The following is a 13,474-nucleotide window of genomic DNA, read 5'->3' as shown; positions in this document are numbered from 1 at the left end:
AAAAAAAGTCATTGAACAAAAGTTTCATGATGATGGGGGCATGAAATATGTTTTAAAATGTTAAAGAAAATTTATCGAACCTATTGATTTGTTATTGATCATGTTATTTTTTTTCAGATTACGATGTTGTTTTCTCCAACAGCACAGAAACTGCTTACACGGAGCTGCAAATAACTGATATTCCACTTCAAACACCATTTGTGGTGACTTTTCATATACACTGTCAAACTTTATGCAGAGGAACATTATTTGTCGTAGATTCTTCTGCATCTGACCACATTGAAATGACGTCTGATATGTTAACTATAAACACGTATGTACGATTCTAGCATTCCTGTTTTTACACGAAAATATATCTGATTCTATCATTTTGTAGTTGGGAATTTGTAAAATTCATATAGACCGTTTAAAGTATAAGAAAAAATACTGTTATGATTATCGATCATTAAACTTAAAGGTAACAATAACCAATTAGATTTTATGGGCCCAACAATTTTATGAACATAATATGGTATTCAGAATTAAGAGCATCGCTCATCCTGATTGGTCGATATGGTCGCCCTTTATTTTCTATTGTTAGTTACTTCGTGCACTCTCCGTTGGACCAAAGGCAAATATAAATTATTTTCCTTAGCCATATCGGAACTGAAATGTCATTTTAACGCTAGTATGAGACATTTGTTTAAAGTGCAATATTTATAGGTATGGGAGATAAGAGGAGCAACGGTAACCTATATTTTGGAACCAAATAATACTGCCCGAAATATGTCTTTAATCTAGCAAGGTTTGGTCATAAATCTACTTTCTTAAGTGTGTATTTTGGAAAAAGGCTATTGCTGTCGCCTATTGGGAAATTAATTGTTTATAACAATCTTTATTTATGAGCCGTGCACACATGCATGAAACGGGAAATGATAAAATGTACCAGTGATGGGATCCACAGTACTAGTCTTTATCGCATATTCTCGTTAGTAAAAAAAGACAGAAATGATTCATTTTCGGAAAAGGTATACGTTAATACAATAACTGGTGCGACAGTTTTAACTGATACATATATTTTCATTATAATTCTTTTTCTTTGCCAGAAACTCATCGAATGCTTTTGAAGGTCTTAATCTGTCAAAGAAATGGTTTCACATTGCATTACATATTAGCACAAATGAAAGTTCATTATTTGTTGATGGAGAACTGCATAAACTATTTGCAACCGACGTTAACGTTTCCCAAGATGTTGACTTGAATATAACTTTAGGAGGTATGTCTAATATTGTAGGCAGATTTAATATACAATGATGTTAAAAAGCTTTTAGTTGTCATTATAAAACTACCCATTTCAATTTGTTTTTTAAATTGTACACAACATACTGCTTTTGCATTGTATATTTTGAGTCAACAAGTATTAAATTTTTATACAATTATGCCAAAGCAAAGTTGACAAAATATTGTTTGACTGCATTTACTTTAATTGTAAAAATAATTAAGATAACCTTGAATTCAACAACCGTTCTACTGTTAAAAGAAATAATTTTGCAATGTATTAATGATTCAAACTAAAAGAGATGGGAATCTGGGCTATTAATAATACAAAACATTGCTTTAAATCATAAACATCATCTTATTTGATATCATTTTAATTCACGACTGTTAGTTACTTATGTCTTTCTTTGCCAATTGTTGCAAAATGAGTAAGTTCATTCAGGTCTTGTAAAGAAAAAAATGTTTTCACAAGATTACATTTATTATATATGATACCATATGCATTAACAGAGTGCCACAGTGAACAAGTAAGGTGAATTTAGGTTATTTATATCTACGTTATATGATAACTAATCGATAGTTGTCTCAATGGCAATCACACAATTTCGTAATTCATTATATTGGCGTTAATTTGAGTTGTTAGATAATTTGCTTACATGAGCAACATGATGGATGTCACATGTGCAGCAGAATCTGTTAACCCTACGAAGCACCTGAAATTATCTCAGTGTTCGGCGGGTTCCTGTTTCCTATCATTTAGTTTCCTATGTTGTTTTTTCTAAACTGTTTTTAGCAATTGTCTATTTTCTAATTTTTACCTTTGGTATATATCGCTTTTCTTTAGAATCGATATATAGATTTCATAGCTGAATTGCCTAGCTTACATTTTAAATCATTAGTATCCCTTTCCATTTAAAATACGTTAAATTTATAATATTGATATTCCAAGAGAATTGCACTCCTGATTCTATATTCTTACAGGTAACGACTTCATGGGAGCCATTTCTCAGTTTAGCATAGTTTCCCAGCAAGAGTATATGGATAACGAACATAAGTTTTCGAAATGTAATAGTGAAGGTGTGTCCTCGGGATTCGTCAACTGGAATGAATTTGTTTATAGCAATCTAATGAATGCGTACATAAATATTCCGTCAAAATGTGATGGCAAGTATATATTTCTATGTTACGTTATCATTGGCAATGGTTAACTAACTTAGCGCCTTCTGGAAGTTTGTCTTTAATTTCGAAAACCATATCTAAAAAAAAACCTCTTCAAAAAGAGACAACATGAAATACAAATCCTATTTTACAACAGTTGAAACAAAGTTGACCAGAGGATTGCTTGTGTTTTTTTAGTTTAACCTTTTTTAGATAAAAACATTATTGGTAAATTATTTAGGTATTTGCAGAATTATTTAAAGTTAAAGATCTCGGACATTATTGTTTAATGTTTTTTAGAAAGATGCATTCATATTATTTAGTTGGTACGTGTAAAAATAGTTCGATCGCTTATTTTTTTTACTTTGATATCTTTGATCTAACTTAGTTCGATAAAACCTGTGGTTATTGATTTTCAGATAACGATGATTGCCAAATGAATCCCTGTGTAAATGGAAGTTGCACTGACAAACTACGAGGATACAGTTGCGCTTGTGATATAGGTTTTACTGGCAGTAACTGCGATATAAACATTGATGACTGTGCTGTACATGTCTGTCAGAATAATGCAACCTGCATAGATGAAGTGAATAGTTATGCTTGTTCATGCGACTATGGGTACACAGGAGAGCTATGTGAAATTACAATGGGTATGTTCTTTTTTTAAGAAATCACTGAATCACTAAAATCCGGGTCGATTCTATTCCATTCTTAATGTTTTGTAAATAGGAGAAGGGTCGTAGGAAAATATGTAATACTGACAATATCATAATTAGAAATATGCTAGAATTCATTTAAACAGACTGAACTGTTTTCTTTTTATTCACTCAAAACATTTTTCAATTAAGTACACTTAATTTCTATTACATATATATTCATCGAATCTATGATGTTCTTTACATAGGTTTTTGAGGAATCATGTGTTGTCAATGATTATTAAAGTTTGAAAATCATATGACTGTATCATGCTGGTCATACAACTTAACCAGTATTGTTGCAACTTGGCTTCGAAATATTTGAATTCGAAGATGCCTGACTTAGGTATACACAAACAAATGCTTTAGACGCATATTTTTTGTAAAGGGATATTTTCATATTGATAAGATTTCTTAATAACAGTGTCTGTAATTATAAATTTCTTGTTTAAGTTGACGGCAGTTGGTCTGACTGGGATAACTGGACAGAGTGTTCCGTAAGCTGTGGTAATGGTACAATCCAACGTTGGCGGGCATGCGCAGATCCCCTTCCAGATAATGGAGGAAAACAGTGTGAAGGATCAGATACAGAAATTGAAATATGCAGCTTAGAACCTTGTCGAGGTACTGCCAGGTCATTTGACCTTGAAATTCTGCATATTAATAAATGCGTCAGTTGTCAGTACATCTTTGTGTTGTAGATTATGTGGGCGGATATCTTTTTTTATATAAAGACATTAGCCTGAAAATCAAATATTGTAAAAATGTAGCACCAGATGATACTTTAAAGGGTTAAGGGTAAAAAATCACCAGAAACAACAAAAAGTAAAATAAGATATTAGGAGTGAAATAAAAGTCATTCTTAGTTTTATGTTTGATTTTCTGAAATCAAGAACTGATATATGTTATATGATCAAATAATTTGCTCACTATCTTTTTTTCAGTATGTACAGAGTTAGTTGAACCAGCTAACTCCACCTTGTCCTGTGTAAACAACAGCAATACCATAACATGTGTACTTAATTGCGACGAAGGATTTGACTTTGACCATGACGTAAAAGAAGAATATGTGTGTGGAAATGAAACTTACTACTTTTGGGATTTTCAGACAAATGATAACCCGTATGGTCGACTACCTCACTGTACAGGTAAACATATTGTCTTTTTCTTTGAACTTTTGGGCCATTGGTTTTTTGAATTTAGAAATCAAAATATATGAACATGATTAATACTATCGTTTTCAAGCAACCTAAGAGTTTTGGGGTACTTATCTTTGTTGAAGTGTATTGTGCTAACGTGGTTGTTAATTTCTGCAATTTTTCTAATGTACTTTCAAGACTTGTGTTGGCTAAAAGAAAGTTAAAAAAAGTGTATTTCTTAAATCCGAATGGTTTTACAATTGTATGATTGGCAGTATCTAAGGTTCTATTGCTAAAATTTTAATCTGACTAAATCAGAATAATATTTCAAAACAGTTATATATAAGCATACGATGATCAGTTTAACAGATAGAGGTTTATATTTATATCCGATCACGATACTAAATAATATATATCGCATAAATGAAGGGAGGTGACTCAGTGAAACAAGTTATATTCAATGTATAATAACGTTGAACATGTCTATATCTAAGCAATTATGATACATAATGGAGGTTTTCATATAATGTTTATATTATCAACGATCTTACAAAATACTGTGCTGATTTACCTAAAAATATAATTGTTTAGTAAATAACTGATTGTAATTTTAGAGATTGTTCCATCAACAAAAATTCATGTCAATCACACAGCGTATTACAACATGGAGGGATGCGATACTTCATCCACTGCCGATGTGAAAAACAACATAACGGCTATTATTGAGTCAGCTGCCCTACAACTTACATGTGTGACGTCAAACATCTGTACCATAACAAGCAATGAAGTTATAAATTGCGACATTCCACAAAAGAATTTAGACACGAACTCTTCTGTGGGTTTTACAGTGAAACTGACATGTGATACAACTACACGTAAGAATTACAATTCATAAGATTACCAGAACGTTTATCAAACGGTCCTATAGTGTGTCATTACAGGCATAGTTTAAAAAAACGATGACATTTTTGTTTTAGTTAAAATTATAATGATCAATACAAACCGCTAGCAATTCGATATCACAACAGTGGTTGTCGTTTCATAGTCTTTATGTCAGAACTTGTAGCCGACTATACGATATGGATTTATCTCCTTATTGAAAATGTTGAAGACCGGATGGCTGCCTATGTTGGCTTGAATCCACTAATTTGAAAATCGGTGGATTTTTTTTTCACTTGCAATCATAAACCTTTCCTTATTCTTAAATGAAAAACTTCAAGACCGGCAGAATTTACTTTAACAAATTTCTATGAAACAAATGTATGATTTAAATTTCAGATGGACTGGAGACCTGTGTTTATGGATTCGGAGACGCCGTCACAAAACTTAAAGAATTGGAAAACGGAACTGAGTTAGATTTTCAACAAAATAGTATAATATATAAAATTGTACAGAATAGTTCTACATCTGCCATCAGTTTGAATTGTCCATCTGGCACAGTTCCTGTTATTGCATACTGCGGTAAATATTTTACATGGATATTTCATAATTTATTTTAAATATGTGTCGATGTAAATTGTTTAGATAATGCACATCTATATATTCGCTTTCTTTTTTTTTCATTATCACCAGCCAAGTAGTCAGCTATTCTGTTATCGTTGATATGGTCATAATTATAAATTGACTGTTTACAAAACTTTGAATTTTTAAATAATAAGACTTTCCTACCTCAGGAATAGATAACCTTAGCAGTATTTATCATAACTTTTTGGAGTTTTCGGTCCTCAATAATCTTCAATTTCGGACTTTATATGGCTTTTTAACTTTTTATTTATTCGAGTGTCACTGATGAGTCTTTTGCAGACGAAAATGTCAGACCCACAAATATAAAATTCCAATCCTGGTATCTATGATGAATTTATGACCTTAAATTCAGAAATTATTGCATGCATTTACAATTTCATTTTTTTACGACGGATAAAAAATGCGAAATTCGTTATTGCGATAGACATTATCTGCTGATGGTTCTTTCAAGACAAGAAACAGTTTATTATATAGTATTTAAACAATTAGTTCGATCAAAGAAGATTATTTTTTTGTGAAAAAACACAGCACTATCTTTCCTTAAAATCAAGCTTATTGTCAATATAAGTGTTGAGTATAATTGTTGTTTGTTTTGTATTGGTACTGAATTTTTGTTATATCGGGTAGAATGCCTGAATGCAGCTAGCCTCGAATTTTCATAATACAATGTATCTATACGCGCGTTTTCTTTACTTCTTGTTTTTACTAAACTATAATACTCTTTGTTCCACAAATTTATATATAATAAAGTCCATTTTGAAATCATTTGCTTTTCGTTTTAGTGCCATGCAGCGTTGGTCATTACTCTTCAAATAATGAATGTATGTCATGTGACAAAGGAACATACCAAAATCAAGATGGCCAGACGTTCTGTCTGTCATGTCCAAAGGGAATGACTACAGAAGGAACGGACTCTGTTTCTATTGATGACTGTTGTGGTATGTATGATAAAACTTGTATGAATGATTTGGCTAAGGTTTACTCTGCTCTTAACATAACAACCCTATAAGCTCACCTCGCTTGTGTTTTTTTTTTCTTCAAAATCTTGCATCAGTCAACCAAAAACGAAAAGATACACAAAAAAACAGGTAAATCATCAACTAGGACCATTTACAAATTAGTCAAACAATTTGTTACAAGACTACCAAAGAGATGATTGCATAGAAATGACTACTGTTAACCTTTTTTGTGTTTTTGAAAAGTTTAAACAAGATAGAAATTGTGAAAAATAACCAGTAAAATCAGTTAAAAATGTTAAAGATTTTTGTCAAGAAGTGTATTTTTGTCTACATTGTTTGTATTGTGAATTGCTGAAGATGCATGTAGATTTGTATAAGCGATGCAGGCCTTTATGAGCTGCAGTACTTTTTATGCTGGATTTTCCCTTAAAACATTACGAATTTATTTTTTTCTAAAACACTTTGAATTTTGCTAAGAGGAATAAAATTTTAACTGCATAAAAGGATTATACTGATGAATGGGAGTCAACTCTTACACATGAATTGGAAATCATTTTTGTGTTTTAATCTAGCAGATACTGAAACGGTGACCAAATATTTAAATATTGTGTGTATTTGGTTTAACAATTTGATATGTTTGATTACACCACATTTTAATATTACATAAAAGAATAATAGTTTTAAAAGATTCAGAACTGAAAAGAAGAATAGGTAGAAAATTAACATTCATCCACGAAGTTAACAGTTGAATTCAACAATGGTTACATTTTTGGTTATTCCATTAAGTTGGACTAATATTGTGAGATCAACGGCCTGTCAGTTATTTCATATTATCAAATGAAAATAAAATTTGATTTTAACAATGTTCTTGAAAATTGAGAATTATATTACTAAAATTTAAGGACACTTTAAACGTCTTCTCCTCAATCTCAGGATTGCAGTTTTATCCTTTTGTTTATACATGTCTTTGTATATTATTACTTATTTTATATATTTAAGTACCATTACCAATACCTAATGAAGAGAATACTTGTGAGTATTTTTTTGATAATACATCTTTTATTTACTATTATACACATTTTTTGAAAAAAACAAAGAGGAGTCATTTCAATTTTTAATAACTAAAGGGTGTTTGTTGAAACGCCCGTGTCAGTGAGAAGCTTTTATATCATTGAGCGTTATAACAGGTCATAACGTTATTAACATTAATTATTATGGTAAATGCAGTTGTTATGAATCAATAGGTAGTTTGTGACCGTTACAAATGTATATTATTCATTCTAAAATCCTTAAATATACATGCTTACTGAAGGAAAAGACATGCAAAAGCAATGCACGTCTTTAATTGTTATGTGTATGCTGAGTTCACACGTAATTCGAATTCGATTCCCATTAAAATTTTAAGTTTAAATTTGTTCATTTTTCCTTCGAAACGTTTTACTTACGTCAATTCTCATTCGAATTGCAATGCCCGTCAAATGTGGTTTACTGTCCTAACGACGGTAACGTTTTATTCGTATTAACAAAAACGTGTTTCTAATGCGATTGTGATAATTCGAATTATTTTGAACAAAATTGGTGTTTTCTGTCAATGAATATATTTCTAATTTTTGGATGCGTTGATTTCTTTGACAACTTACGATAACATAACAGTAAATATTTAGTACTGATATTGTTAAGATAATTCATAAGCATAAAAAGATCCATTCAACTATTTAAAAGCTTTTTTGTTCGATTATTTTTTTTATTTTTAGCATTTTATGAAATATTTAGATGGATTATTTGACAAGATCTCAAAATATCATAAAACATAAGATGAATAAGATAGTAGAAGTAAAAATCAGAGATCGTATGTTATACCTTGTGTAAGAGTATAAGAACACATGTTGAAGTGAAAGTTGTTTCACAATTTCATTTCAGTGAGCATTATTTTAGCAGTGTGTGCAAGTTGCACGGTCCTTGGTATTTTGATGGGTGTTATTGTATTATATTGCAGACAAAAAGGGTATGTTGAATATAGAAGATACCTGTTTGAATCCCATAAAGTGGCAAGTCATTTCAGTTTTTAAACGTGCTGAACAATAATGTTTTCCTCATTAACCACAAACCTAGCTGATTCCGAATAAACTTATATTGATTGCAACTATTTTTCTTTTTATATATCCTTAGTAAACTCCTCAACAAAACAACACTAAATAAGTTTGATGCCGAGTACAAATGTGAAATGCTGGTACCTGTAATTTCAAAAAGTTACCACGTTTGCCAAATAGTTGAAATGCAAGAATTGGCAATATACATATATGTTTCAGGTTCTACTGATGGCCTTATTCAAAATCATCTTTGTCCAAAAAATCATGATGATCGAATTTATATCATTGCAAAACTTTTTCATTATGTTCTTTAGAAGAAATTATACAACCATGGGAAACAATTTCTAAATAAAATAAAATCACTGACACCACTTCGCTTATAATTAATAATATTTTTACATTAATGAATGTTTCATGAGACTGCAATTTAACCTCAAATGCAATTTTCTAAATAACAATTTTCAAATATTAAGCTAGAACTTAACTTGTTCTACGCAGGTTCAGAGATCCAGATACGTGAAAACTTATAATACTCTATAAGTCAAAAAGATTTAGATAAGTACGTTTATAAAAAAAAAAATTTTTGGGGGGGCTTGCTAGTTTTAGTTGCCTTACGTTATAGATGACGTAAACGTGTGTCATTTGCATAACTGGGTCAGACGTTTCGTTCATTGACGACGTTGTAGTCAAATGTGGTATGGGCTTTGCTAGGCCGTACCGTGACCTATGGTTGTTAATTTCTGTGTCTTTATTGGTCTCTTGTGGAGAATTGTCTCATTGGCAATTATACCACATCTTCTTTTTTATATTTACTTATATATACTTAAACTGGGCATAAGGTAATATAGGCATGTTTAATAACATGAAAAAATACACAAAATTGTCGTTCAATATATCAAAGCCTTTGTATTTTAAAAAAAATCTACGTCCATATATTTGTTTAAAAAACAACTTTGTTTTTTGTAGATCGTATAAGATGAGTAATGTAATAGATAGTGACTTTACAATGGATGATGGCTGTTATAATATTAGTAAGCCCATAATAGACTCAAAGGCAATGTAAGTACCAATACGATTAGGATCATGATCAGCATATTTAAATTACCAATACATGAACGTTACTCAATATATCAAAGGAAGTTCTTGAATAAAAAAAAAAGCAGTGTTTCGAAAGTGATAGTTTTATCTTATTTTTTCTAAAACCATTTTAAATAGAGAAAATCTGAAAACTATTCAAAAATTGAGTTTTACCAATTGTTCATATATGTCAAAGCTTTAAGACGACTCCTTTCAGAACTTATTGCTCTAAAATGTCAAGTTTTATCTTTTTCCTTTAATTTTTGGCTATTACCTTGAAAATTCCTAAAGCCTATTGTTTTTTGTTCTTTGTTGTAATAATCTTTTTTCTAATATAGTTTAACAATACGCCACCCCAGTGCCCTTGTAGCTTTCTAGGCTGTTCAATGAATGTTTTATATTCTAAACGACACATACTTTTATTTCTATAGAGTTATATAAATGTAAGCAATGTGAAAGTATTATAGTAGTTCAAGTAGTGTTAAGTCATATGCAACGTTTACCATCCAAATGTTTAATTTTTTGCCTGAAGACTTTTGACTTATTTGTATTTTCAAGCTTGTAAAACGGCAAAAATCCATTACTGTGGATTCATTTGTGTTCATGGGTGTCAATATTCGTGGATAGCTGAATACTTGTATTTTGCTGATAATTAATATCGTAATTTGTCAATCTCTGTATGCATGGCCTATTAAAAACATGTTATTCGTTAAACATTTGAATTCGTTGATCACCTGTACCCATGAAACCCACGAAAATTGGTACCCAACAATTGATAAAGAATCCACAGCATTTTCTTTTGTAACTGTATTCTTTTATTTCAGAGCATCTATCGAAGGGTTTGATTTTGACACTATCACATTGGGAGTAAACTCTCCAAGTTCCGTTAGCTCTTCTTCTCCACCAACAACACTGGAGCAAGACGAAGCGAAAATTGTTTCAAAGTTTGACGGTAGTAAGGATGACAATTAGCAGCCAATCTTGTAGAGAAAACGTTGGACACCTGAATCTTTGAATGGCATTAAAGTTGATTGTTGATGATAAAATATATCACATCAGTTTGTAACAAATCTATACTGTAGTTCGTCTAAATGTCATGAATAGTCTTTTTTCTTTATGGTGGATAGATATTATAAATGTTTCTGTATTCAAATAGTTAATAAAACGTTTTCATTTAGACTTGAGCTTGTCTTTGTGTCATAAGTGCAGAGAGATATCCTTAGTCGAAAACAAACAAGGACTGCCATGGCAAAACAAATACGATAAAAAGGCTAAATAAAAGTATGAAACCCCTACCATAGAAAACTAAGGACCTATTAAAAAGAATCCTACTTTAGCCGGGCGTGATCTGCGAAGTTCCAGAAGAATAACTGATACTGCTCCGCGCGTGAAACAGATCGTTTCGAAAAGTGGTAGATCACATAAGAGGAATTTATGACAGGATAATTTTTATGACAATTGGAACAAATCTGTTGTCCTATTTGAAATTCAGTCAACCAACTCATAATGACAAGCATACATTTATTCGAAAGGAATGAATTCAACTTCGCCATATTTCGTGTCTTATATCTTCTTATATCCTAGTAGTCATACTGAACTCCAAAACATATGAAATTTCATAAAATAGGACTACAAATATACTCTTACTAAAGACTGATTGATTGTTTTGGTTTTTCATCATTATGTTTTTATGGCTTTCGGTAAAACATAAGGAAAAAGAGGTGTCCCTTGTTTAACTCTTTTATTTACAAAATAGGATCGAGTGTCACTGCGATATCTCCAAACGACTATATTCTCTAACTTCCATCTTATTGGTGTAAGTCCGAAGTAAGAACATATATAATATTACCAACTACTCGAAAAACAATGTTTTGCTTAAAATTACCTGTTTTCCAAAGAATACATTGACGTGGTATGTGAAGTTGAACAAAACAAACTTAAATTTTGTTATGTTTCGCTCTACTATCCAAAAAATGCATAACTTTGACGTTAGAATAATAATCCTCTTTTAATTAAAAAAAAACACTATAATATGGTGATGTAAACATTTATTCGTGTTAATAGTACAACAATCCTTGTACTCAAATCTGAGTCAGTTGCCAACATATATTCCATACTATCACAGGGGAAAGTTTATATTGAAATGTGGAAAATTCATATCACATATTTAAAATAACATCAACTAAGTGATACATTATAAACAAAAATATAATGTGATTTAGCTTTAGTTATTATTTTACATATAATATTTAAATAATCAACTTCTAATTACATGACAAATCAGGGACTAGTCTAGGGAAAGAGAGGAATATAAATAGTCATACCAGAAATAAATTTTTACGAATATAAAAGATTTTCTATGTACAATTTCATACAAAATACTTCAGAACACTGAATTCTCACGGTTGTCTTTGTCAATTGGTAAAAGATAGATATCGTAAATTTCTGTATAATTACAACTTTTTGAAATTTTGAAAAAGCAACAAATGTTTGTAAATAGAGTTGAAATGTTTTTATCCTGCATGAAGAATGAAAGGACTGCCTGGAATATCTTCATCTCCATATTTCACTACTAATGTATGGTCTCCACATTCCTGTACTTTGAAACTGACAGTGAATTCAGTTTTTGTGTTTTTCTTTACCAATAGCTCGGGTTCTGCAATTCCACTGGGTGCAATCATTCCAACCATGAGCATAGCTGCTCCTATAAAAAATAAGTATATAACTGTGAATGGCATACCAAAACCCAAATATAAGGGTAAAAATACTGTACAACTCACAAAAAGATTTTTCCTGTTCTTAATTTTCAAAGATAATATATCAAGGACGCTAATTAAAAAAAAGATCAAAAACATAGGGTCATAAAAAGTATATTTTCAACTTTTTCGTTCTTTTAAACTTGTTTTTTATTCGAGCGTCACTGATGAGTCTTATGTAGATAAAACGAGTGTCTGGTGTATTTTGTACGCCTGCTATCTATGATTGGTTTATTGTTAAAAGAAGCTGTACATATTTGAATGGTTTATTCCTTGAATGCCAACATCCTTTGTTCTACCGACAATTTACCTGTAAAATTATGTTGGCGTTCAAGGAATAGGTGCAAGTAGTTATCACAACAATAGTACATGCTTATCAAAACAATCATACTAATTAAACAAAAACTTAGTAGGTAAATAGAGGTAGCTAAATCAAGTTCATGTTTGTTAAAAGTTGTAAAAAAATCATATTTTGCTGCTCCTGCTTAGACAAATATACATTCTCTTAAAATGAAACTTTCAAAGGTGTTGCATCTCAAAGTCAGGACTGTAAGGATTCCAGTTTGCACAAATTCAACAATAGACTCTTCGGACTTGGAAGGTTTTTTTCTCTTATATATTCTCATCTATAGTTGTGTGTGCTGTAATATCCTACCATATTACTTGATTAAATTTCTTGAAATTTTGTATATGCGTTAGTTACTATTTTGTTTATTTCCGTTTGTTCAGGATATTTTCTTGGTTATACAATTACACCTTGTTTTTTATTGTAAGTGATTCCTAAAATAACATTGTTTAGTTGTTTGTCATGTTCGCAAA

General features: G+C 30.8%; 2 protein-coding genes across 6 annotated transcripts in view; one reads left to right on the top strand and one right to left on the bottom strand.

Moving 5' to 3' along the window:
• The window catches only part of LOC134724905 (sushi, von Willebrand factor type A, EGF and pentraxin domain-containing protein 1-like), a 33,307-nt gene extending 22,229 nt beyond the window's left edge, over nucleotides 1–11,078 (top strand). Inside the window, exons 16-28 of the mRNA XM_063588254.1 lie at nucleotides 118–313; nucleotides 1,086–1,255; nucleotides 2,239–2,421; nucleotides 2,835–3,065; nucleotides 3,564–3,734; nucleotides 4,055–4,258; nucleotides 4,864–5,124; nucleotides 5,528–5,710; nucleotides 6,556–6,711; nucleotides 7,732–7,764; nucleotides 8,653–8,737; nucleotides 9,789–9,881; nucleotides 10,724–11,078. Of these exons, the coding sequence (XP_063444324.1) occupies nucleotides 118–313; nucleotides 1,086–1,255; nucleotides 2,239–2,421; nucleotides 2,835–3,065; nucleotides 3,564–3,734; nucleotides 4,055–4,258; nucleotides 4,864–5,124; nucleotides 5,528–5,710; nucleotides 6,556–6,711; nucleotides 7,732–7,764; nucleotides 8,653–8,737; nucleotides 9,789–9,881; nucleotides 10,724–10,871 (2,114 nt within the window). The 3' untranslated portion in view covers nucleotides 10,872–11,078. The remainder of the gene's footprint in view (nucleotides 1–117; nucleotides 314–1,085; nucleotides 1,256–2,238; nucleotides 2,422–2,834; nucleotides 3,066–3,563; nucleotides 3,735–4,054; nucleotides 4,259–4,863; nucleotides 5,125–5,527; nucleotides 5,711–6,555; nucleotides 6,712–7,731; nucleotides 7,765–8,652; nucleotides 8,738–9,788; nucleotides 9,882–10,723) is intronic.
• Nucleotides 11,079–11,930: 852 nt separating this feature from the next.
• LOC134724904 (filamin-A-like) overlaps nucleotides 11,931–13,474 on the bottom strand; it is a 55,410-nt gene continuing 53,866 nt past the window's right edge. For all 5 annotated transcript variants that reach the window (XM_063588249.1, XM_063588248.1, XM_063588251.1 and 2 more), the window contains one exon: nucleotides 11,931–12,603. In XM_063588249.1, coding sequence (XP_063444319.1) covers nucleotides 12,413–12,603 — 191 coding nt within the window. In that variant the 3' untranslated portion in view covers nucleotides 11,931–12,412. The remainder of the gene's footprint in view (nucleotides 12,604–13,474) is intronic.

This window comes from Mytilus trossulus, chromosome 7 (genome assembly GCF_036588685.1).
Source record: "Mytilus trossulus isolate FHL-02 chromosome 7, PNRI_Mtr1.1.1.hap1, whole genome shotgun sequence".
NCBI lineage: Eukaryota > Metazoa > Mollusca > Bivalvia > Mytilida > Mytilidae > Mytilus > Mytilus trossulus.
Note: the sequence above shows the minus strand (reverse complement) of the source record. Positions and strands in the feature narration are given on the sequence as shown.